The sequence below is a fragment of the Salarias fasciatus genome, chromosome 19 (assembly GCF_902148845.1).
Source record: "Salarias fasciatus chromosome 19, fSalaFa1.1, whole genome shotgun sequence".
NCBI lineage: Eukaryota > Metazoa > Chordata > Actinopteri > Blenniiformes > Blenniidae > Salarias > Salarias fasciatus.
This window is the reverse complement of record NC_043763.1, coordinates 25785490-25808854: the sequence shown is the minus strand read 5'-3', so window position 1 is coordinate 25808854 and position 23365 is coordinate 25785490. Positions and strand designations below refer to the sequence as shown.

Below are 23365 nucleotides of genomic sequence, written 5' to 3'. Positions count from 1 at the left end.
AGGCTTTTCTCGTTTCTTTAAGCCTGATTGAGTCGATAACGATCAGATTTTCTCAAAAAAACAAAACAGGACGCCGATTCAATGAGGTGATGAACATTCTGGTAACTTCCCAACTGATCAACATCGCCTCTGAATAAACACAACAGCATCCTGGGATTGAAATTCTACTTCTGTTATTTAAATGATTGTATTTTGAGAACGACTGTGCAAAATGTACAATCTTCAATAAACTACACTAAAAGACTTTTGACTTTTCCATTAATTCACACAAAAGTATATCATGACAGTAGAAGCACATCATGATAACAATCTAATATATATAACTGCAGTACTACAGTTAAAGCGATACTTCAACATTTTGGCAAATTGGCCCATCTAGGGCAATTCGGTAGTCATTTAGAACAGCATACTTACTTTTTTTGTGAGGGCGAGCTGTTGTTTATTCAGCGGTGCGTCTGAGGAGAGCTTCACGGCGGACATAATGGAAGTGGACGGTACAGTTGCTTCACCTCGTCAAACTCATCAAATACACAATCCAACAACCCCAAAACACACTTTGGTGGACACGTTATAATCCACACATTCACTACGCTGTGAAACACCAACAAATAATATTGTAGCATTACGACATTGAAGCAAATATTGGGAACTACTTTTTCTTTTGAGATCACTACGCCCAGACGCCATGTTTAGTAAGTAGCTCCGTCTTAGCAATCTTCGTAAAAAAACGCTCAATCTCGTAATTTTGCATTAATATTTCACAGCGTAGTGAATGTGGGGATTATAACGTGTCCACCAAAGTGTGTTTCGGGGTTGTTGGATTGTGTTGGATTGATGAGTTTGACGAGGGAAGCTACTGTACCGTCCACTTCCATTATGTCCGCCGTGAATCTCTCCTCAGACGCACCGCTGAATAAACAACAGCTCGCCCTCACAAAAAAAGTAAGTATGCTGTTCTAAATGACTACCGAATTGCCCTAGATGGGCCAATTTGCCAAAATGTTGAAGTATCGCTTTAATAACGGAATAAAGCATGAATGAAAAGAGGCAGATTTCCTGGGAATAAAAGGCTCTTTTTGCAGTTTCTCTGCAGTTTGCTGATCCTTCATAAACCTTCAGGTTGACGCCTTTATGTGCATTTTGTCTGAAGCATCATTGACTTTGTGTGACTTTTTATTTATTTATTTATTTTTTAATCTAAAAGAGAAAAGCCGTCAGCTGGAGCTCTTGGATTTACCACAAGCAGAATGACTGATGACCGAATGATGGATTAATATTCGATAGGCATTCATTCTCGCTCAGCTAATGGGCTACTCGGCAGCAATTACGCTAGCATGAAAGTCACTTCAATTCAAATTTGCTCGGATGAAGACATGAACGAGAGAGAGCCATCAATGAATATCCCGGGACTGGCGGTGAGGGATGATGTGTGGTCGTATTCTCCATCTGCTCCCAGCGGAGGGAAAGGAGAGGCGGCGCTCGCTGCTGATCACTGATGGGATTTCAGCGAGCGGAGCGGAGAGCTGGGCTGTGACACACCGCCATCCCTTCCTCACAGGATCAGAACAGATCGATCCATTCTCTGGAGGGAGTTTGGCTTTGCGAACTGAACGCTGCCATAATCAATGCAACACGGAGCTTCAAGCACAACGGCCTGGAAACAGAGGGGGGTCCGCACGCCGTCCTCGTTAGCCCTGCAGCTAATTAACAATCTGCATGACGCTCAGGAAAACAAAAGCTCTGAGTCAACAGGGAGGAAGGCAGATGAGCGTCTCCAGATATCCACACCTCGCAGCAAGGCTGGACGCTAACGCTGCCGCGGGTCATTAGCGTCGGCAGGAACGGCGGAAAATGGAACTCAGGAGCTCAAAGTGTGCAGTTAGCGCCGCAGTTAGCTTTTACAGCTAGCCCCTGCAGATAGCGGTTAGCAAGGTGACCGTCTGATTATAAACCACATTCCCAGCTTCTGTCGCAGGGTCCCCGACTCCCAGCTGCTCCCCGCCCTCCCGTCAGCGCCACACCGTCCCCCCTGCTGGACTTGGCGCCTGGCGGGCCCACGTAGCCGTCCTGTGCTGCTGGTTCAGGCTGGGTCTCGCCGGTCTAGCTGGTCACCAGGTGCTGACCGGTGACAGCCTGGGCCTGGCTCTCGGGGGTCTTCCTGGTGACCCTCGTCTCTGCAGACCTGTCCGTCTTGGGAGGTTCTTCCAGGATCAGGTGCTCTGGACGGCATCGCTCTAGGCCACCCTACGGTCCAGGAACAGACTGACCCCCAGTCACCTGGAGGAGGAAGGGACACCGAGGATCTTCTGGAGTGTTTGAGCTCTCAGGGTTTTCATTAAAATGTTTTCTCAGCCACCGTCCAGTTCTTCCACTTGTGCTTGACTTCCCTACTTCCTGCTTCCTACTTCCTGCTTCCTGTTTACTGCGAGGTCATCACGTCACTCCGTACGAGGAAACGCACGGCAGAACCAACAACCCGCTCAGGTTCATATGAGGCAGGAGCGGATTATCGATCGGTGTAGGCGACCTCGTACAACCGGATCCCAAATATAATCCGCTCCGAGTGAATCGGATCCACTCAGGTGTTTATATGACTCATTTACAATCCAGGTCACCTACAGTCCCACGAGGAGGATCTTTAGACCCGCGTAAACGTGCCTAGTGTGGATTCTGTCCTGGAACGACAGACCAGGAGAGTCCAGGAGAGTCCAGGAGAGTCCAGGAGAGTCCAGGAGAGTCCACCAGTCCAGTCTGTGTTCTGCAGACCAGGAGAAGGTCCAGTAGCTCTCTGATCTCGTCTCTGTGTTGGAGTTTCAGTTTGCAGAGACCGACGGTCCATCACGTCATTCAAGGTAAAACATGAAGCACCTCATTTAGAGCCGCATCAGCGGTCTGGTCTGGTGTTTCTGAAGTCCGTGGCGGTCCAGTACTGCCCTGCAGAGATGAAGCCACACTGATATCTTCAGCATTTAAGCTGTTCTCAGAGTAATGTTTCCTTCTCTTCAGGCGGGGGCTGGAGGGGTTTCCCGGGGGGCCGACCTACAGAGCACACGGCTCGTTCTGAAGACTCTCTGGTGAGCCACTCTTCTTCTCTTCTTCCACGGCCAATTTAACTCCCAGGAAAAAGAAAAAGTGGAATAATTGTGGAAATAAATGAGCTTCCCCTCCATCTGTGCTCTCACGTTTCCCGACTGGCTGAGCTTTCTGGAGCTGCTGCCGCTCTGCAGAGTGATGTGTCCATTACCGAGACCAGGGGTTCCAACGGGCCGACGGCTGTTTTCAAAACCGGAGGTTTCTCCTCCTCCGCTCCACGGTTCCCCGTCCTCCGTCGGCAAACAACTGTCTTCTTCCCTGCCGCCGTCCTCTCTGTCCGCCTCATTAGCTCGGAGGCAGGGAACCAAATTAGGCTCGATTACAAAGTCATCAAAGGCCATCTGAAGTCCTGCCTCAGCACGGCGGCCCGGCTCAGCCGCTCACCCCGCCTCCACCGCAGAACCGCACAGAGCAGCACACGCCGGGAGCAGCGGTCTGATTCCCCGAGCTGCTTTCTGCGTGGAAAAGACGAGCGTCGGCGGAGGACCGGACGGTCCGCTGGCTGCCGGAGTGAACGCGTTTCACTCTCTGTACGCTGCGATTGCACGAGGAACCCGGAGGAGCAGCAAACATGCAGCAAACATTCATTCTTCCAATTACTGGCTGGAGTCCCGCCTCGCCGAGCCAAATCATGACGTCCCCCAAACTGAAGCGTGGTCGGCCCGAAGCGGGAAAAAAGAGCTGAACGTCGTGAGCGGCGCTCGGCTGCTCCGAGAATCGCCTCTCACATTAGAAACCTGCTCATCCTCATCAGCACATATGCAGGGTTTGGCTCCAGCCGTTTGCTGGGGGGGGGGACTCGGGGGACTCGGGGGACCAGGACAGTCTGGCTGAGGTTTGTTTTTCTGCTCTCTGAGGAGCTTACAGTAAACAGCACAGCGAGTCTGAGTCCTGACTGCAGGAGGCTCAGCGGAGCTCCGCTGGAGAAAACAAGACATCCGTCAAACCGGCTGCAGAAGGTGTGTGTTATTCTGGGAGACGCGACTCGGCGGGGGATTTCACTGCACGGAGAGACGTTCACACACATCAGCATCCAGCAAATAATGTTCACGTCTTCCTCCTTCACAAAGAAACAAACATTTCTGTCTTCATCAGTGTTTTGGAAGTGACTGTAAAATCACTGTGCTGAAGCAGAAAATCATCACTTCACTGAAATCTGCTGGAATTTACTATTTTCTTTACTTTGACATGTTTTTTTCTCAATGGAGCTGAAGTTACATCATCTAGAGGAGGAAGATGCTCTAAGATCTGGATGTTAATTAAAACGAAGAAAAGCTGGATGAATGGACTGAGATAATCGACCGACAGGCTGAAGCAGAAGAAGTTTGTCAGAATAAAATCTAAAGCTTATTCCAGACTGCTAATGCTAATCAAAGCTGAGGACGCAACGCAACTTTTCAAAAACGCTGAGGCTCCGCCTCCGTGTAGACGGAAGAAATGCTGAAGTTACTCCACAACTCCATGACGGGGAAAAGGCCCGTCTCAGGAAAAAACTACATTTATTTAAATATCGGCCAAACAGAAGAAGTGAAGGTCAGATCTCAAAAAACAACCCTGAGTCGCTCCTTCAGTGAATTTATCTGAAATCAAGTCTGATGAGACGTTTCCACTACAAACCCTGAGAGATCTGCAGTTTCCCAGCGATTCTCTTTCACTCCTCGTCTTTTATCTGCACAGACTGAAATCAGCTTCCTGCAGGATGGAAGCTTCTGAGCAGCGGAGACAACGGAGAACAGAAACGTTTCAGCAGAGCGGCAGAACTTCCCGCTAAGCCAGGAGCCGCTCGGCGCTCTCGCACTAATCCCCAGTTGAAAAGGTGGCGAGCTGTTTGTCAACGCCGTCGGTGCGCGGCGCGGCGGGCATCAAAAGACTCGGGTGTCACGGATTATTTCGTTCGAGGCTTCACACTTTCTTAATTCTGCCGCTGGCTCCGGCTCGCTGCGGCGGCGATTGTTGGCGGCGGCGGTTACTCACTCAGGCAGACGTTGTCATGGAAGAAGGCGAGGAAGTCGCCGCATTGTTCCCGCTGGTTGCCGCTCGCCGCGCAGGAGCACCACGGCCCCACGTCCAACGTGGAGTTGTCAAGGTAGTTGGGAGTGATGGTGCTTCCTGGAGAGAGAGAGAGAGAGAGAGAGAGAGAGAGAGACAGAGAGAGACAGAGAGAGAGACGGTGTGTTTACAGGCAGCTCCGACCGAATCCCACCTCAGAACCAGGAAGCTTCTGGAAGCCGCCGCTCCTGCAGCTGCAGATGGAGGAACGCTGACGGAGGAGTTCAGGGTCGTCGGAGCGAATCCTGCCTGATTTAATCTGGTTCTCTCAGCCTGATTACGACCTTACCCTGATTACCGTCATCCAATCAAAGCATTTACGCTCCATTTCTATCCAGTCAGCCTCTCTCATCACAACACTTCCCTCATCAGGTGAAGCCCACTTCCTGGTTTCGTGTCATGTCTTCCCCCAGAGCCGTGAGAGGAACGGCGATGCAGGAGCAGAAAGACCCGGGCCGGGTTCCTCAGCGCCCGTCAGCAGCAGCGACTCGCCCCGCACGCCAACAAGGCTTCGATCGGCTCGGCGCCGCTGAATTCCACCACATGTGTCTGTTTCACTTCACAGGCAGAAGCTTCTCAAAGCGGCGGATTCAGACCGAGCGCCGTCGGCCACGGAGGCCGGTCGGCTCCGGTCCGTCTTCATCAGAGGACCGGGGACGGACCGCCACGTCAAGGTTTAACAACGATATCGACACCAGTATGGGGTCGGCACTGAGCGGTCCCCGTCCTCCAGAAAGATGTTTCCTGAAGAGCTTTTCAAGATACGGTCTGTCAGCAGCAGGAAGACCAGCGAGAACCTGGACGTCAACGAGGACGACTGAAGAGAGACGGTCCACGATGTCCTGACGCCACACCGAGCGGAGGAGGAAGATGGCTGCTACAGCGTTTAAGAAGCACCGTGCTGGTACCAGCACCAGGTACCGAGTACAGGGACCTGGTACTGGTGTGGGGTGGGGGGCCTGGTGCGGGTATGTAGCTGAAGTTTCGTGGTTTGGCTGCATCTCCAGTCAGTCAAGAATTCCTCTTGTTAGTAACTGAGGGATTATTTTTGTGTTCCAGAGCTTCTGTGTGTATTTGGAGGTTCTGCTGGAGGTTCTCTCTCACAGACCTCCAGGGTGGAGGTTCTCCGCCAGGTTTCCTCATTGTAATGATGATAAACAGATTCCTGGGTTCCTGACTGACGGCTGCTGGTTCTGCTGGATCAGATCCTCCACCGCACCTCGTCTCTATTTTCATGTGATTTCTCGGGTTTGCGTGGCTTCTGGTGATCACATGTTTATTCGATGTGTATTATTTATCATATTTTCCAATCAAATTATACATTTAGAGCAAATCTTTAATGAAAGAGAAGCTGATTAAATCAATTATGTACATAAACAAACCTTCCTCACCGCCTCATCGCGGAGCTTTCACGCCGCCGGGACTCTCAGGATTACAGATTACATCCGGCAGGTTCTGCTGAGTGGAGTGAATCTGCTGCTCTGCAGCTGGCTGTGGTCAGCAGGAGGTCCGGACATCGTCTCAACGCTTCTGCTTCTCAGGACTGTGGTGAAGTTTCTGGACGTTTCGTCAGATTCATCAATATTCGGGTAAACAACACTTCAGCGAGTCCTGACAGAATCAGAGCCACGTGGCGTCCGGCGAACGCAGGAAACGACTCCGGCTGCCGTTTCCATGGATACGATCAGAACCTGCTCGTCCTGATTCCACTCTGAACAGAATCACCGTGTTTATATGGAGCAGATCTGACTGATCGCTTTAGGTCTGTGTGGAATCGGCTGGGTTCTGATGTGAGAACAGAAAGATGGAGCGATCTGTTCCTGGGTGGAGCAGCCCCCCCGGCCCCCCCCAGAGCCTTTCAGCAGGGAGTGATGGGAAGTCTTTGTCCAGGACGGTTCGTACAGCCTTTCTTAAAAGCTGCTGAGGAATAAAATTGCTGCACTTTGAGGCATTGTGGGAAAAAAAGAAAGGCTTCAGGTTTACCTCCATCGATTTTCTGGGTTTGAGACTTCCAAACAACAACAGCAGAGTCCGACTCCGACTGCAGCTGTCAGCAGCGGCCAATCGGCTGCTGTCCTTCCTCCTCCTGCAGCGTCGCTCCAGCTCGCCGTCTCCTCGCCGCCGGGTCGTTTTCCCGTCATCACATGTTGAAGCCACTGCTGTTTAACAGCCTTTTCTTCTAATGTGTGATCTTCTGTCAAGTTCTTATCTGTTTTATCACAATAAGCCGCTCCACGCCTCCGCCCGCCCGCGCTCATCCTCACGCCGGGATAATTCTCTCCAAACAGCCGTCAGTAGTTGGAACTGCAGCATTAGAACGGCGGCGATTTGGCCCGAAGGCGCCGCAGCCTCATTAACCAGCTCCTCATTTCTGCTGCGTGCACGTGACCGTGCACGCGCCCCGCCCCGGGTGGAGGTCTTACCGATCAGCCCGGTGTAGGCCAGCAGACACGCTCCGTAGTTCTCCTGCTGGCAGCCGCCGGCGCTCGGCTCCCCGGGCTGGCAGTCGTACTGGAACTGCGTCCAGCGGGACCTGTAGGGGGCGACAAACCGCATCCGTCAGTCACTGGGGGGGCAAGCATGGAGCCAGCGACCAGAGGCCGGGGGCGGAGCACTGTGTGGATGAGAGGACGAGAACCAGGAGGACACACCGACACCGTCAACCAAAAACAGTCAGAAAATGTTCACGACATGAAGTGAAGCTAAACCGTAAAACTCCTCAGATCCAGTTGTTGTTTGAAGCTTCCTGAGCTGCTTTCTCCTCGTTTTTAAGGTTCAAAGTTCTTTCTGCTCCAGAACGACTGGACTCGGCTGAAAGTCATAAAAATGGTTCTTTTGGTCATAAAGGCTGCAGAACCCTGATCCGGATCCTTCCCTCCTATTGGCCGACCGGTCGCTGAGTTCTCTCATGTCAGGCCTCATGACCGCCGCCATCATCATCATCATCATGATCATCATCATCATCGTCGTCGTGGTCACGGAGGCCGCCGTCGCCCGGTTCTCTCAGCAGGTTCTCCCCCGAGGCCGTCCGCCCGGCGCCGCCCTCGTTTGTCATGTCGCCGTAACGACGGCGTCCTCGGCGGGCAGCCGGTTAATGCCGCCTGACTGGCGGGGGCCTTGAGCGGCGGCGGGCGGGGGAGGGGGGGTGACGCCTGATCGATAGCCGTAACAGATGAAGTCCTTTGTCTTCCTGACATTTGAAGAGGAACCGGACTAAACGGCGGCGAGCGCTCGGCGTGAGAACCTGGCGTTCCTGGAGAACCCCTCTGAATCCCAATGATCTGGGCCGCGCTCTGATTGGACGGTTTCAATGAACCGTCCCGTCAGGCCGGCGTGGCGGACCCGGCGCCGGCAGAGGGTCCGCTCTGAGCCCGGGACTGGCTGATCCCACCGGCGCCGTGGCGGCGGAGCGTGAATCCCCGGTGATAACGGCTCCTTCAGACGCCGCTCGCCGCCCGGCTGCTCGCCTCAGAAATTAATGCAGATTTTAATTGAACCAATTAAACACAGTTAATGAGGAGAACAATGGAAATAATTAAACACAGCTGACTAATTAAATCTAAATGAACATATCACAGCAGCCAGACCTGTCTACACACACACACACACACACACACACACACAGACCAGATCAACAGCTCTTCATGAAGCAGCCATGCTTTAAACTTGTCTCTGTCTCTGTCTGTCTCTCTCTGTCTCTGTCTGTCTCTCTCTGTCTCTGTCTGTCTCTCTCTGTCTCTCTCTGTCTCTCTCTGTCTGAGAAGTGAATTAAATCTGATCCTGACGTTTGTTTCAAGAAGCTGAAATAAAAACACTTTAACTCCGTCAGTGAAACATTTTCATCTCTTTGTTAACAGTAGAGGCCATCGGCCCTCAGTGTCCTCCACTCTGAAGACATCAGGGATTTAAAAAAAAAACAAAAACAAACTTTTACCGTGTCCTCGGTGGTTTAATAGACGGGATCGGAGCCGGACCTGAATGCAGCGTTGCACGCACAGAAGCATATTTGCAGTAGCTAGCATGTCAACAAAGCAAGTGTGACAAGAAAACGCTCCAGATCACGGCTCCACTTTTCAAAACACGAAGCTCCTGGAAGCTCCTGGTTCAGAACCAGATCCCCCTCCAGGCTGAGCAGAGACCAGCCTCAGGTCTACGGCTACAACTCCTGCATTCAGCACCGTTAGCACGCTAGCATCTGTTAGCACGTTAGCATCTATTAGCGACTCGTCTGCAGCCAGCAACAATTTAACATTTATTACCACATAAACACACACAAATGTACCGGTGCTGATTCCCAGGTACCGGGTCTTGGTACCGGATCGGTTCAGATGTGAACGGTACCATCCCTGATCATCACACAGCTCACACCTGGACTTAAACGGATGTAAACTCAGAAACAGATGCAGGTCTTGGCTCTGATGTGAAGATATGTTCATTTCTCTGTTATTAAACAGAAATGTTTCGGGTCAGAACCGTGGAAACATCTCGGTCTTCTGGAGAGTCTGGTGTTTTTCTTGGAAGCTGAATTGCTTGTTTTTCTTTCCATCCTGTGCGTGGGTTTGGCTGCTCGGACATGTTGGGATTTCACTCTCAGGAAACTGTGAACTGGTGACTAATGGCCACATTTCAGAAAACAGCTTTGAGTTCAGTTCTCAGTCAGATCTCATAAAGACGGTGGCTCGGAGGCGACAAACCAAAGAGTCATTCCACCAACTTTTCAAGTCCCACTCTGAGGCTCTATTAGCAACTTTAAAACCTTCTCAGGAGTGTCTGAACTGTGGTGAAGTTTTTAGCCAGAATCACTAAACCTGTGCCATTTTCCAGGCTCTATCTGCAGAGCTCCAGAGCTCAGTAGCAATTCGCCGATGGGTTGTGGGCGGAGTCAGTTCTGCTTCGCACGCCAGAGACCCCCCCACCCCCCCTCCTTCTCACTGAAAGTTAGCTCCTCCCACATCAGTCAGTGGTTCTGCAGACCACCCTCCACCTCTGTTCCTATCGGGTGGCACGAGTTGAGCACGGCTGGGGGTGGACTGTCCCACAGCGCCCGGTGTTTCAGATTAACTGGTTCCCCTGTTAACCGGTGACTGATTTCAGGAAACACATGCTGGTAACAGCAGATGTTAAAATCAGACTCACAAAAGGCTTCAGTTCACTGTAACTACAGATAACCGTTTGCCAGAACAACTACAAGTCTCGGTCGAGTCCTCAACATCCATCGGTCACCAGTTAGCAGGGAAACCAATTGGTCCGAAACACTGGACTGATAGAGTTATTCCCCGCTAACAGCAACTAGCGTGCCGTGTCTTTGCTAAGCTGTGAAACTTCAACATTTTCTCCTTTTACTTTGATAAACGTTGGTCTGGAACAATCTCCCCTCATTAAGATGCACTTCAGCAGCTCTGGGCTAAACTGAGCCGCCGAGGATTCATCCACTTTACATTTTCTCACTGGCAGAAAGTTCAAGTCAGACAGAAAATATGACAAACACTAACAGACTTGGAAGGTTTTCTCCAGAGTGTGGAGATCAAACGGGATGCGGATGTGTCAGTAACCTGAGGCCAATGTTCACTAACAAGTTCAACAAAGGCTCCGATGACGCAGCCAATCAGAGGCTTTCTTCACTTCCTGTCTGGAAACGCTCAACTCAGCTTTTTACATCCAGCCCCGGACGTCAGAGACGCCGCTGATCAGTCACAACCACCACCGTCACACCGGCGGGCCGACAGGCGGAGGAGAGCCAGAAGGACCGGGAAGAAGGTTCAGACGAGCCGCCGGAGGGCGGAGCCTCCACCCAGAGACTCGGACCGCTGAAGAACTGTCCACGAACATCATGACTCCAGCTGCCAGCGGCGTCGGTCGGGACTTCGCCGCTCGCCTGACCGCCACTGGGACGGCGGCCAGGGGACTTGGCGGTGACCGTTAGTGTATCCAGGTGGCGCTAGAGATCATTTTGGCTGTGATGGCGTTAATGTCACCATTTGATCAAAGTTTCACCGATCATCATGTTTGCTCCACATTTGGTGAGTTTTGGATTTAAGGGGTCAAACGGGTTTATAGCCACATTCACCTGGCTCTCCAGGCAGGCCTGCTGCCCGGGGGTCCAGGTCCTCATAACCAGGAGGAAATGAAGTGAATCTGAATCTGACGGAGCGCCGGCGCCACTTTTTGAAAGTGCGAGAGCAAACTGCAGTTTCACTGCTGCTACTTCCAACACCGAGTACCGATACAAGTACTGATTACAATAAGGAAATGTATCCTCCAGAGACGATACGCCGAGGCTATGCACCACCTCCACCACCTCCACCAGCTGAGTCGGCGCTACGTCACCTCCACCAGCCTGCCAGTCTGCAGGACTCACAGCAGGTGAGGGTTCTACGCCCTCTGTCCATGGACCATCTGGTACTGGGCCACAAATTGAGGATAAAAACTTTTATTTTGAAAGCGCTCACTGAAATGTGTCTTGTAAGCCCATGAGGGCTGGGCACTTATGTGCAAGACACTATAATCAAATCAAATCAATCAATCCTCCAGCGCTCATTTCCTCCCTGAACTCTTTCTTTCTCGAGCATGTTTCAGCGGTCGGACACCGTCCAGCCGGTCCTGGACTGAGGGGACCGGACCGCTGTGGACTGCAGACCGAACACACTGCTAATGAGGGAATCAGTAAGAGTCTAATCATGTTTAGCATGTAGCATGTAGCATGTAGCATCGCTGGAGCCTGAAAACCTTCAGCATGGAGCATGTCGCCTGTATCGGAGCAAAATAATGAGCGACACTGTTCCAACTCTGCTGCTGTCGCCACAATCTTTCTTCTCAACAAGTAAGATAACAAACGAGAATAATGTAAAGAAATAAAATAAAAAAATCCCAATTCAAGGTCAAAATAATTAAAATCGACTGTAACCAACATGAGAGAATATAAAAAGACAAGTTAACAGTTTAAGAGAAATAATAATAATAATAATGCATTGGTTTTATATAGCGCTATTCTGGACACTCAAAGACACTTTACATTGCATTATTACAAGTTTCTACCTTTAACCTAATTTTTCCTCGAAGCAGCTTCTCTCTGTATGTTTTAATGTTTCAGACTGTTTCTCATGTTTTCATGTCCATCAGTTATACGTTGTTCATTATTTCCAGTGTTTTGAACACTTTTCATCCTCTGAAGTTCAGGTTGATCGTTCTTGTATTCTCCCTTCATTCCTCATTTTATCAGCGTTCCTGTTTTGCTCTTTAGTTTGATAAAACTGAATGAAAACTGCTCCAGAAATAAAGTTTGACTTTAAACTGCAGTGATGCAAAACGCAGCTTGAAGTCTCCCTGACTCCGCCCAAACCCTCCGCCTGCAGTGAGACCTGCAGACCGGCTGCGGCTGCGCTCGGCGCCGTACCTGCAGACGTAGTCGGCCTTGCAGACGCGCAGCTGGGCCAGGCAGTTGGGCTTGTCCTTGTCCTCGTAGGAGCAGGCCGGGACGACGGTCTGCCGGCGGCGCTCGGCGCAGGCCGTGTCGGTGCAGGGGCAGAACAGCAGCTCGTGGGTGTAGTCGGGCGGGACCCGGTCGAAGAACTTCCTCAGCGCCTTGCTGCACTTGGGCCGGTTGCACGGCCCCGAGCGCGCCGACGGCTGGATGCAGGCCGACACGTACTCGGTGCGCAGCTTCTGGCACGTCTCGTCGATGTTGCAGGCCTTGGTGGCGTCCAGGCAGCGGTTCACCGCCGTCACTTCGGACTCTGCAGACAGAAGACAGGCGGCGTTTCACTCTCCCGCCCGGCCGGAGCCAATCAAAGCCAGCCCATGTTTACAAATGACTTCAAGGCCCGATCGGAGCCGGCATCGACCCGCCGCTCTCACCTCCACCGCCAGGTGAAGAAAACAAACGCTCCTCTGGAGGAACAAACTGAACCAAAGGATGATTATCTGTAATCCGCCTCGGGTGATGAATAGAACATGAACGGCGTCTAAATGCTGCATGAGCCGCGGCTCTGGACGAGTTTCAGCCAAGGCCTCACGGCTGAAGGTTTCATTCTGCTGGGTTAATGCAGATCAGCAGCAGCGGAGAAGCTTCTCCTCCTCCTCTCCAGCCGCACAGCAAGGCCTGCAGCTACAGCTGCTTCTCCTCCACCCATCCATCCACCCATCCATCCACCCATCCACCCACCCATCCATCCACCCATCCACCCATCCATCCACCCATCCATCCATCCACCCATCCATCCATCCATCCATCCTCCTCCTCCTCCAGTAATGAGGCGGTGCAAAGTCTCCTTCATAACCTGCTTTTTGGTGACGGGGCAGCGTTATTTCCCCATCCATCATGGAGTGTGTGTGTGTGTGTGTGTGTGTGTGTGTGTGTGTGTGTGTGTGTGTGTGTGTCCAGTGAGACGCTCAGCTCCTCTGCAGACGAGCCTCTCATCAGTTAGTAAAGTGTAGTTGTGTCTCTCGGTGAGTTCCTCTCTCTCCAGCTGTCATATAAAACATGTTCGTCCTCGGAGAACCAGCTAACAGCCCACTGCCAGCACAGCTGATTCACAGCTTAACCACAGAGAGGGTGGGGCAGGTGGAGCGGGCGGGGGCTGACAGATTGCAGGCAGCGGCCACAAGGTCTCAAACCGGATTCTAACCCGGAACCCAGGAGTGTCCCGGACCGGGCCCAAAACAGAAACTACCGTCTGAGGATCCTTCAGCAGTTTAACTGGTTCCTCAGACACAACTTCTGTCTCCAGACTTCATGACGGGATTTTTCTCGGATCTGCTTCAAGCTGACGTGACGGATCATCTTCATCATCATGATCATCTTCATCATCTGTTTTCCAGAGTCGTTCTCTAAGCTGGGAAACGATTCAGTTCAGACCACCATGTTGTTCAAACCCCCGACTGAAAGTTCAGTCAGTTCAGAATGTTCAGACAGGATCTCAGTAGATCTCCTTTAATCAGGATCTCAGTAGATTACCTTTTAAACAGGCCCTCAGTAGATCTCAGTAGATCACCTTCAAACAGGATCTCAATGGATCACATCTAACCAGGGTCTCAGTGATCACCTCTGACTGGGATCTCAGTAGATCTCAGTAGATCAGCATCGTTAAACCCACTGAGCCTCCACGCCTTCCAGACGAGCCACAAATCAGGAGGCTGACTCCTGCGTCTCGTCCTGTCCAGGCGTCCACATGTCCAGGTGTCCTCTGGACAGACGTCTTCCTGTCGGAGGCTGAATCAGCTGATTTGGTGAGAAGGTGCTTCTTCCTCCGTCACTGCAGGTTTACAGAAACTGGAGAACCGAGTCGCTGATGAATCGTCCTTCGTGCAGCTCTCTCCACACCTCTCTCTCCCTCTCTCTCTCTCCCTCTCTGAAGGCTGCCTTTACATGAAATAAACCACTGACCTTTGACCTCCTGCAGGATCAGAGCTGCTCCATAATTCAACCAGGTAAAGACGGTCTGAGAGTTCTGTTCCTGGATGTGCAGCTCCGGCGAGCGCCTGGTGAGAAAGGTCATGACCTTTAGGGTCGTTGACCTTTAGGGTCACTGACTGTTTGAGGGAGCGGCTGTCTGCCTTGTTTTGGCAGCAGACCAGTGGAGATGCGCGGCGTTGACGTCCACTCTGAGGCGCCGCTCCACTGGAATCCACCAGGGGGCAGTGCAGGAACGTAACGCCGTCTGCGTGAACCCGATCACCATGAAGAAACTGATCCGGAGCCGCAGAACCGGAGAAGTGAGGCTCTGGAGGAAAAGCAGCTCCAGCAGACGATTCAGGACCGTTTGAACGTTTTTACTTTTTTTTGTGGGATTTTCTTTTTTCTTTTCATTTTAAACATTAAATTGCTGGAGCTGTTTCAGGCCCTGTCGACTCTCCACTGTTCTGCCGTTTCTTTTTCTCGACGTTTAATCTCTTTTAGACAGTTTTCCATCATTAATCTTTTTAATCTTTAGCTGTTTTATCTGGTTTTTGACTCTCGGCAGTTTTGCTTTTTAACTTTTTTCTTCTGTTTCGAGTAGTTTGAACAGTTTGAGCTCTTTTTAAAACCTGAGGGGTTTTATCTTATTCGTTTACCGTATTTTACGCTCTATAAGGCGCACGTAAAAGCCTGTAATTTTCTCAAAATCCAGCAGAGCGCCTTATAATTCGATGCGCCTTTTTTGCGGGTATTACGGTAATCACCCCGATCACATGAGCAAACAACCCCTGCTAGCTAAGCTGCTAAGCTAGCTAGTTTAAACAGAACGGAGCACGGCACACGGCTGGACGCCGGGCAGCAGCCTCCACGCTGCGACTCCGAGAACGGCCGGCCCCGCCCGGCAGCCCGCCGCCGGGACGCCGGGAGCGGCTGAGCTGTCGGTGGAGGACTTCACTCAGGAGACGGCAGCCGGCTGAACCCCGCTGACCGAGCCAGTTCGACCAGTCGCGGCCGCTCTGAGCTGCATCCGTGAAGAGCAGCGATCCTCAGTCAGACTGGCTCTGATGTGTCACTTTACTCACACATTTCAACCGAGAATGTCACCACCTAGACGGCCAGTATGTGTTTCTCTCATACTATTCTATACATCCTCTGTGCCTTAAAATGTGGTGCGCCCCATGTATGGATTTATTTTTAATAAAAACCATTCATTGACTGTGCGCCTATTAATCCAGTGAGCCTTATAGTGCCGAAAATACGGTATCTTATTTCAACAGTTTTGAGCCTTTTTTAAAACAGAAATTCTACTTATTTTTGCCACTTGTCTTGTTGTTTCTAGTTTAATCTGCTTTATCCATCTTTAATCATTTCCAGCAGAGTTTGTAGTTTTATCTGATTTCTGACTCCTTCAGCTCTTTACCTCTTTTCAGCACTCAGTTCACTCTATTTGCCTTTTTCAGCTGTTTTTGGTGACTTTTGACTCATTTAGCTATTTTGACTTTTGTTCAGCAGTTCAGTCTATTTTAGCCATTTTTAAAAATATTTTCTTAATAATAATTTTATCTGTTTGTCATCATTTTTGACTCTTTTGTCCATTTTGATATTTTCTCTTTTTCCTTTTCCTGGTTTGAACTGTTGGAGAATCGACCCGCTTCAGCTGTTTGCTTTTAGTTGTTTGTAGCTGCTGTTAATCTCTGAGCTGGTTTTAGTTTTTCCCTTCAGGTTTTCCTCTGAATTCCTCTGTTTTCGCCATTTGAATCATTTCTTTCAAACCTTTTCATGTGTTTCATCTTTGTGGCTTTGATCTTCTGTCAACCAGATAAAAATCAGGATGACTGGATCAGCTGATCCACCTGTGGCGTCCTGAAAGCCTGAGATCTGATCAGCGGTGAGACGGATCGGTTCCTCGGTTCTTCTTCTCCGGTGTGGTTTCTGCTTCCCTCTGAAGAGCTGAGCCAGATTATCCTCTCCTCTAATCTCACGTCTTCATTCTGCGCAGCGAGGCCGCGGGAAACGAGTCGGCGGAGGAGCGGAGCGAACGCCGAGCCCGGATCTGCCGCACGGCGCCGTGAGAGGAGCAGACAGGAAGCGGTGCAGAACGCCAACGCGGCGTTTTAATATCAGCCACAGCCACGGCTTCATGATCCCCCCCGAGCGGAGATGGTTCAGTCCGATCACTGATCACTTCCTCTGAGCCCGACGGAACTTTAACGGTCTCTGCTGTGAGGCGGCGTTCGGTCCGGCCGCCGCTGGTCCCTGCTGGAGAATCATCGCTACAGCGGCTGGATTTATCTTCACCAGGAAGAAGATCCTCATGCAGCTGCTGAACATCGTCGGCCTTTCTCTTCCCCGTGGCGAGATAAAAAAAAGCAGGAGCAGTTTCCCCACGTCAAGTCGCATTAGTTCAGGTTTCAAATCAGAAAATGTGTGTTTGACGCTGATCCCTGGTCGCTATGAGCAGCTGCCAACACGCTAAACTACCTCGAGCAGTTTTAACCTGAGGAGAGCTTCAAATCCCCGGCTGCACGTCACCAACATCAGAGGCCATCAGGACGGCCGCCGCTCGCCGCCTCGTCCCCCCGGGGCCGCAGCATGGCCGCCGGCAGGAAGCCAGCCTCATCTGTCCTGCAGTCCACGTCCTCATCAAGTCCCCTGAACTCCAGGCTGGGTGGAGCTGGGTGGAGGTGGGTGGAGCTGGGTGGAGGTGGGTGGAGCTGGGTGGAGGTGGGAGGAGCTGGGTGGAGGTGGGAGGAGCTGGGTGGAGGTGGGAGGAGCTGGGTGGAGGAGGGTGGGGCTGGGAGGAGGTGGGTGGAGCTGGGTGGAGGTGGGTGGAGCTGGGAGGAGCTGGGTGGAGGTGGGAGGAGCTGGGTGGAGCTGGGAGGAGCTGGGTGGAGGTGGGTGGAGCTGGGTGGAGCTGGGAGGAGCTGGGTGGAGGTGGGAGGAGCTGGGTGGAGGAGGGTGGGGCTGGGAGGAGGTGGGTGGAGCTGGGAGGAGCTGGGTGGAGCTGGGAGGAGCTGGGTGGAGGTGGGTGGAGCTGGGTGGAGCTGGGAGGAGCTGGGTGGAGGTGGGAGGAGCTGGGTGCAGGTGGGAGGAGCTGGGAGGAGCTGGGTGGAGGTGGGTGGAGCTGGGTGGGGCTGGGTGGAGCTGGGTGGGGCTGGGTGGAGCTGGGTGGGGCTGGGTGGAGCTGGGTGGAGGTGGGAGGAGCTGGGTGGAGGAGGGTGGAGCTGGGTGGAGGAGGGTGGAGCTGGCTCTGACACCGTTTGGATCCTCATCTTCAGAAGGAGGATCAGGAATCATGCAGAACAGCTTTCAAAGGTGAATCTGTGGATTTTAAACGGCAGGATCACCTCCAGCTCCTCCGGTTTTCATTTCCTCCAAACGTCGGCGTCTGTCGGCGGACAACGACGAGAATCACGATGTTCTGCGGCGAGCGTGCGCGCCTTCCATGTTCATCACTTCATTTCGGTCAAACTGTCCGTCTCAGCCTCACTCATCCAGAGGAGAGGAAACACTTGACTTTCTGCTGAAGAAACAAACTCCTGGTTTGTGTTCGGCTCTGACTTTTCTAGACCTCCAAAAGGGAGAGATGCTGTTGATGAGTAAACAAACAGAAGCGTCTCTCTCCCTCCTCCTTCTCTTCCTCTAACCTCCTGCCATGTCTCTCTCTCTCTCTTCTCTCTCTCAGCGTTCTGCTGCTTCCAGCTGCATTAAAGCAAAGAGGTAATTAATGGCTGCCTCGGGGGCGAACAGCAGCACATACCCCGCCTGCGGCCTGCCCACGGGCTCAGAGGCAAGGCAGCGGCTGCTCATCAAACGCTTCACAGACCCGCCACACATCCGCCCGTCAATAACAGCTTCATTCGCTCTGGCTCAGTATTCCTGCTCCTCGCCAGTCCCATCAGCCTTTTCCCGCGCCGCCTCGCTCCTCCTCGCCGCCGCCGTTCAGCCACTCACCTGCAGCGATGGACGCCAGGCGCACGTAGTCGGAGCCGCGCTCCTCCGCCTCGTACGGGAAGCTCTCCACCAGGCTGAGTCCTGCAACACAGCCAGGAAGCACCGTTACTGCAGCAACGCACCAGCAGGGGGCGGAAGTACCCCGAATCACAACAGAAACCCGCCCAACCTGGCAACACGGAGCTGCTCCGGTCACAGAGCTGTTTTGTGCCATTTTGGTGTCGTTTGACTTTCCTGCAGTGACGAAGTACAAAACCGTTCATTCTTCTAAAGCGTATAGTGACGACATCACGGAGTTTGTTCTGTTTTCTACCAGAAGAAGTTAAAAATAGAATATTAAGGCAAAAACACGACACAGATTTTATTTTGAAATCACTTATTTTGGAAAACGTATTGCGTTTCCTTCCGGCGCCCGACTTGCTTCTGTCTGAAATGACGCGGTAGGGCTCCGGGTCCGGAAAAATAGGATCCTTGTGGAAAGAGACCGGAGCTCCGCAGAGGCTCCGGAGCCGGACCGCAGCCGGACCGGAGCCGGAGCGGAGCCGGACCGGAGCCGGACCGGAGCCGGACCGGAGCCGGAGCGGAGCCGGACCGGAGCCGGACCGGAGCCGGACCGGAGCCGGAGCGGAGCCGGACCGGAGCCGGAGCGGAGCCGGACCGGAGCCGGACCGGAGCCGGACCGGAGCCGGAGCGGAGCCGGAGCGGAGCCGGACCGGAGCCGGTGTGAACCACAGCACTGGTTTTAATGACGACGGATTAGCTGCGGTGTCCGTTCCGCAGCCGAACGCATCCAGTGTGCATCAGGCGTACGGACAGACGATACGTCGGCCGGCTGATATTTCAGTTCTTTATTCGTGTCGCATCGGGCCATAAGTGCGTGGATTTGCGGGTTTATTTTTCCCTGGCATGATTTACAGACAGGCATCCACGGGCAGCTCAATAAGTGTAAGAAATGCTTCAGCTGTCTTAATGATGTTGAAATATTTGTTTTATTTTATTTCATAGGCATTATTTGAATAATTAAAAGCACCAAACACGCTTTGTTCATTTTAAAGTATGCTGTGTAAAGCTGAACAAAGCTGTTATCATTTTTTACTGTTCAATAAATATTTTCAGCTTTGAGACTGTAATATTTGTTGTCATTGTGTCATTTTTTGATGTGAACTGAGGGAGCAGAAGCAGTTCCGGCTCCAAATATCGTCTCTAGAAAATCAGCTGTTCATAATCGGCCATCGGCTGAAGGTGATGGAAAAACATCGGGATCGGTACCGGCCCTAATAAATCCATAACGGTCTGTCGCGAGACACGACCTGACAACATGACAACACAACACAACATGACACAACATGACAACACAAGAACACACTGTGAGCAGCCATCAGACTGGACGGCACACACACACGCTCCTCGCCACATGTCAAACATTCTACAAACTTCCTGGTTCTCTGAGCCTCACAGAACCTCACCATGGTTCTCCCTGGAACGGCTCAGTGGTTCCGTTGAGGTTCTCCTCCTTCACAGACTCACCAGACGCCATGTTGTCTCCCTGCTGCACTCAGAGCTCCATGCAGCCAATCAGAGCCGCTCCTACAGACTCCGCCTCATCGGGGCCACCTGACCAGCTGCATTGCATCATGGGCCAATTATGAGCATTTCCTGTTTTTTAAGAGAGAGTTCTGAACTGGGGGATGTGTGATATTAATGAGTGGATTTCTATTTCCATTCTACTGCTGTTTAATACGATTCTCTGTTTGTTTATTGGCAAAGATGCTTTTTTTTAACATATTATTTTGTGTGTCACGCCCAGTGGGAGGGGCTTAGGGAGGATAAAGCTGCCCAGTGGGAGGGGCTTAGAGAGGATAAAGCTGCCTATTGGCTGCTGACAGAGAGGTCAGCAGGGTTCAGTGATTGGCTGAGCTGAGGTTTTCAGATGCAGGTTCTTGGCAGACTGAACTACAAACACTGTGTTGACTGGCCGTGACTGAGGAGCAATGGAGGAGCTCAGAACAGACCAAAGCCTTCTGGGAATACTGTAAATACTTATTTTGTGTATTTTTCAAGCTTGTAAGCATTTTTCTTGTCACTGGAGTTTGTGGAGCCGTTAAATAAACAACTGAAACGGCAGATCTTCAACTACAGCATATTTGTGGAAACGTTTAATGGAAAGAAACACAATTTTTCCAAAAGTAAAATGAAACAAACAACACAACACGACTTGACACAACACGACAACATAACATGACAACACAACACGGCATGACATGTGACATGGCCTGGAGCGACTCCATGATGCCTTAAGGCGTGGCTGGTTGATGTGGCATCCTCTCATCTCTTCACAGAAACTGAATGATAATGGGAGACACTCTGAGCTCAAACACAAAGACCACAGAGGCTGTTAGCGGCTGGAATCAGTGAGACGCCTTTTAAAGCCGGCCGTTGTTTTAATCTGTCACAAAGAAAAGTCCTGAGATCTGTGACGGGAATCAATAGTGGACATAAAGTGTGATCAGAGAGCGCGGCGGCGAGCAGTGGGCTGGCTGGATCGTCTCTGTTCTCACATCCTGACATCTGAAACCTCCATGTTGAAACACATGAGCGTCCGCTCTCATCACACACTCCTGATTTTCTTCAAGCAGAATCCCAAACTAATAATAGTTCCAGTGTGGGACGAGGAAAACAGATGAAATAAGCACAAAGTGAGAAGAAACAAAGAGCGTGGGCAACCAGAGGAATCGCAGCTCCATTATTTTACACAGCGATGATGGTTTTCATTGGAGGATGTAATCTGGTGAGCGGCGGCGGCGGCGGCGGCGCGGGGGCGGCTGATCCCGGTGTAATCCTGGTTCTGCCGCCGCCCCCCTCCCGGCCTTACCGTGCAGCACGGACTGGTGCAGGCTCCAGTAGATGCTCAGGCAGTTCTTCTCCCTCTTCATGCCCCGTTTGCACTGGCAGCCGCGCAGCGGCGTGGACAGCAGCGCCGTCATGGCGTTCTCGCACTGGTTCCGCGCCCCGGGGCCCAGCTTGACGCTGCCGTCCCCCGCCACGCACTGCCGCAGCGTCCGCAGCCGCGGGCTGCACGAGTCGTCGCCGGAGCAGGCGTCCCCGGCGCGCAGGCAGTCGCTGCCGCCCGCCGACAGCGCCAGGCGGGGCACTCCTGCAACGCCACAGGTCAGAGGTCACACGGGGGGAAACAGGAAGGATGGGGGGGGTTCATGAGGACGATCACCAAATAACCACAGACTGTGTGAACATGGATTCGTCTCACAGCTCAGAAACAAGAGTTGAGGAGAATCAGTGACTCTGAATCATCGGTGTGTTTTCAGAACGGTGTTCTTCCCATTTGTAAAAAGATTTCCAGACGGTCTGACTGCAGCTGCTGTCACAGGAGACATTTCCTCAGCTGGATCGCCACGGCTTCTATCTGTAGACTTCACTGAAACATATTTCAGTGTCGTGAATCAAACGTCATGAAAGATCTTTTGTTTTTCCACCGTGAGTCAGTCCGACGCGTTAAACTCCACGGTGTCACATTTCATTTCATGCCTGCGGGGCTCAGGGCTCCGTCCAATCACTGCACGGCAAACACAAGCCGACAAACAGAAGCAGAACACACACACACACACACACACACACACACACACACACACACTTAATGACCAATCTATTGAGTGAGAATCCAATTTAACAGGCTTTCCGCAGCATCTCAGTGGATCTAAGAGCAGAAAAACTGAGCACATCTGTAAGCAAGAGATATAATGTTTAATTGAAAACATAAAATCGCGGCAGTGCAGCCCAGAAACCAGCAGGACCGCTGAGTGAGACTTGGATTCTCCACAGCGGGGCTTTGACCTACAAGCAAACATCCAGACGCAGAAAGACTGGCGCTGCTAAATGAACCGTTTCACAGCTTCAGCAGTCAGGAAGTCACTGATTTCATCCGTCACGCACACGGCGATGGAGGCGATGGAGGCCGGGCAGTCAGGGGCGCAGTGGTTCGTCCTGCCTCACAACGTGAAGGCTCACACCGTTCCACATCTTCTCCATCTAAAGCCATGTTTTCACTTCTCAACTACAGGAAGGAGGGTGAAAAATAAACGGCGACAACAAACCAAGAAGAGCAGAAAGCAGCTGCCGGTTCACAGAGACGAGACCAATAAGACAGAGAGTTCAGAGGAAACGGAGAACGTCCACGAGGCGAAGCAGTGAAGCAGACGTCAGTCAGACCCGGAGACGCAGCAAAGCAACGATTCAGCAGTAAATGGTAAATGGAGTGCACTTATATAGTACATAGGACACTTTCCTCTGCATTAACAGACCCAAAAGCACTTTACACTGCATTAACACATTCACACACCAGTGGTGGCGGCCACCATGCAAGGCGCTCAGTCCATCCACTGGGGGCAATTTGGGGTTCAGTGTCTTGCCCAAGGATACTTCAACACGTGGACAGGGGGAGACAGGAATCGAACTAACAACCTCCCGATTGCAAGACGACTGCTCTCCCCACTGAACCACAGCCGCCCCGTACTGCAACAACCGGCAGGAACAGTCCGCAGGTCCAGTCAGCAGGTACATCACCGCCACCGGAACACAACCTGCTGTTTTTAATCTCAGTCGTTCTATCAGGAACGTTCCTTCAGGGAACCTCTGAGTTCCACCAGCTTCACTGAAACAGATTCAAACCTTCTGGACCTTCTTGATGTCAAACTGGCCTCAGAGCCGGGCTGTCAGGGCAGTGTGGACAAATACCCAGAATGCAACAGGGAGAGGAGAGCCGAGAGAACAGCTGACTGGAGCTGCGTGGTTAAAACTGGCTTCATGTTGGGATCTTCGTCCTTTTCTGGAGGAAAATATCAACATTTGAATCTCAGAGAC

General features: G+C 51.9%; 1 protein-coding gene across 1 annotated transcript in view; it reads right to left on the bottom strand.

Moving 5' to 3' along the window:
- Nucleotides 1-23065, bottom strand: part of LOC115406390 (GDNF family receptor alpha-4-like) — a 54622-nt gene extending 31557 nt beyond the window's left edge. The window contains exons 1-7 of the mRNA XM_030116391.1: nt 23019-23065; nt 22419-22489; nt 21363-21644; nt 18491-18571; nt 12536-12875; nt 7566-7675; nt 5068-5202 (exon numbers count right to left, since the gene is read on the bottom strand). Coding sequence (XP_029972251.1) covers nt 5068-5202; nt 7566-7675; nt 12536-12875; nt 18491-18571; nt 21363-21644; nt 22419-22489; nt 23019-23065 — 1066 coding nt within the window. The remainder of the gene's footprint in view (nt 1-5067; nt 5203-7565; nt 7676-12535; nt 12876-18490; nt 18572-21362; nt 21645-22418; nt 22490-23018) is intronic.
- Nucleotides 23066-23365: the final 300 nt, after the last annotated feature.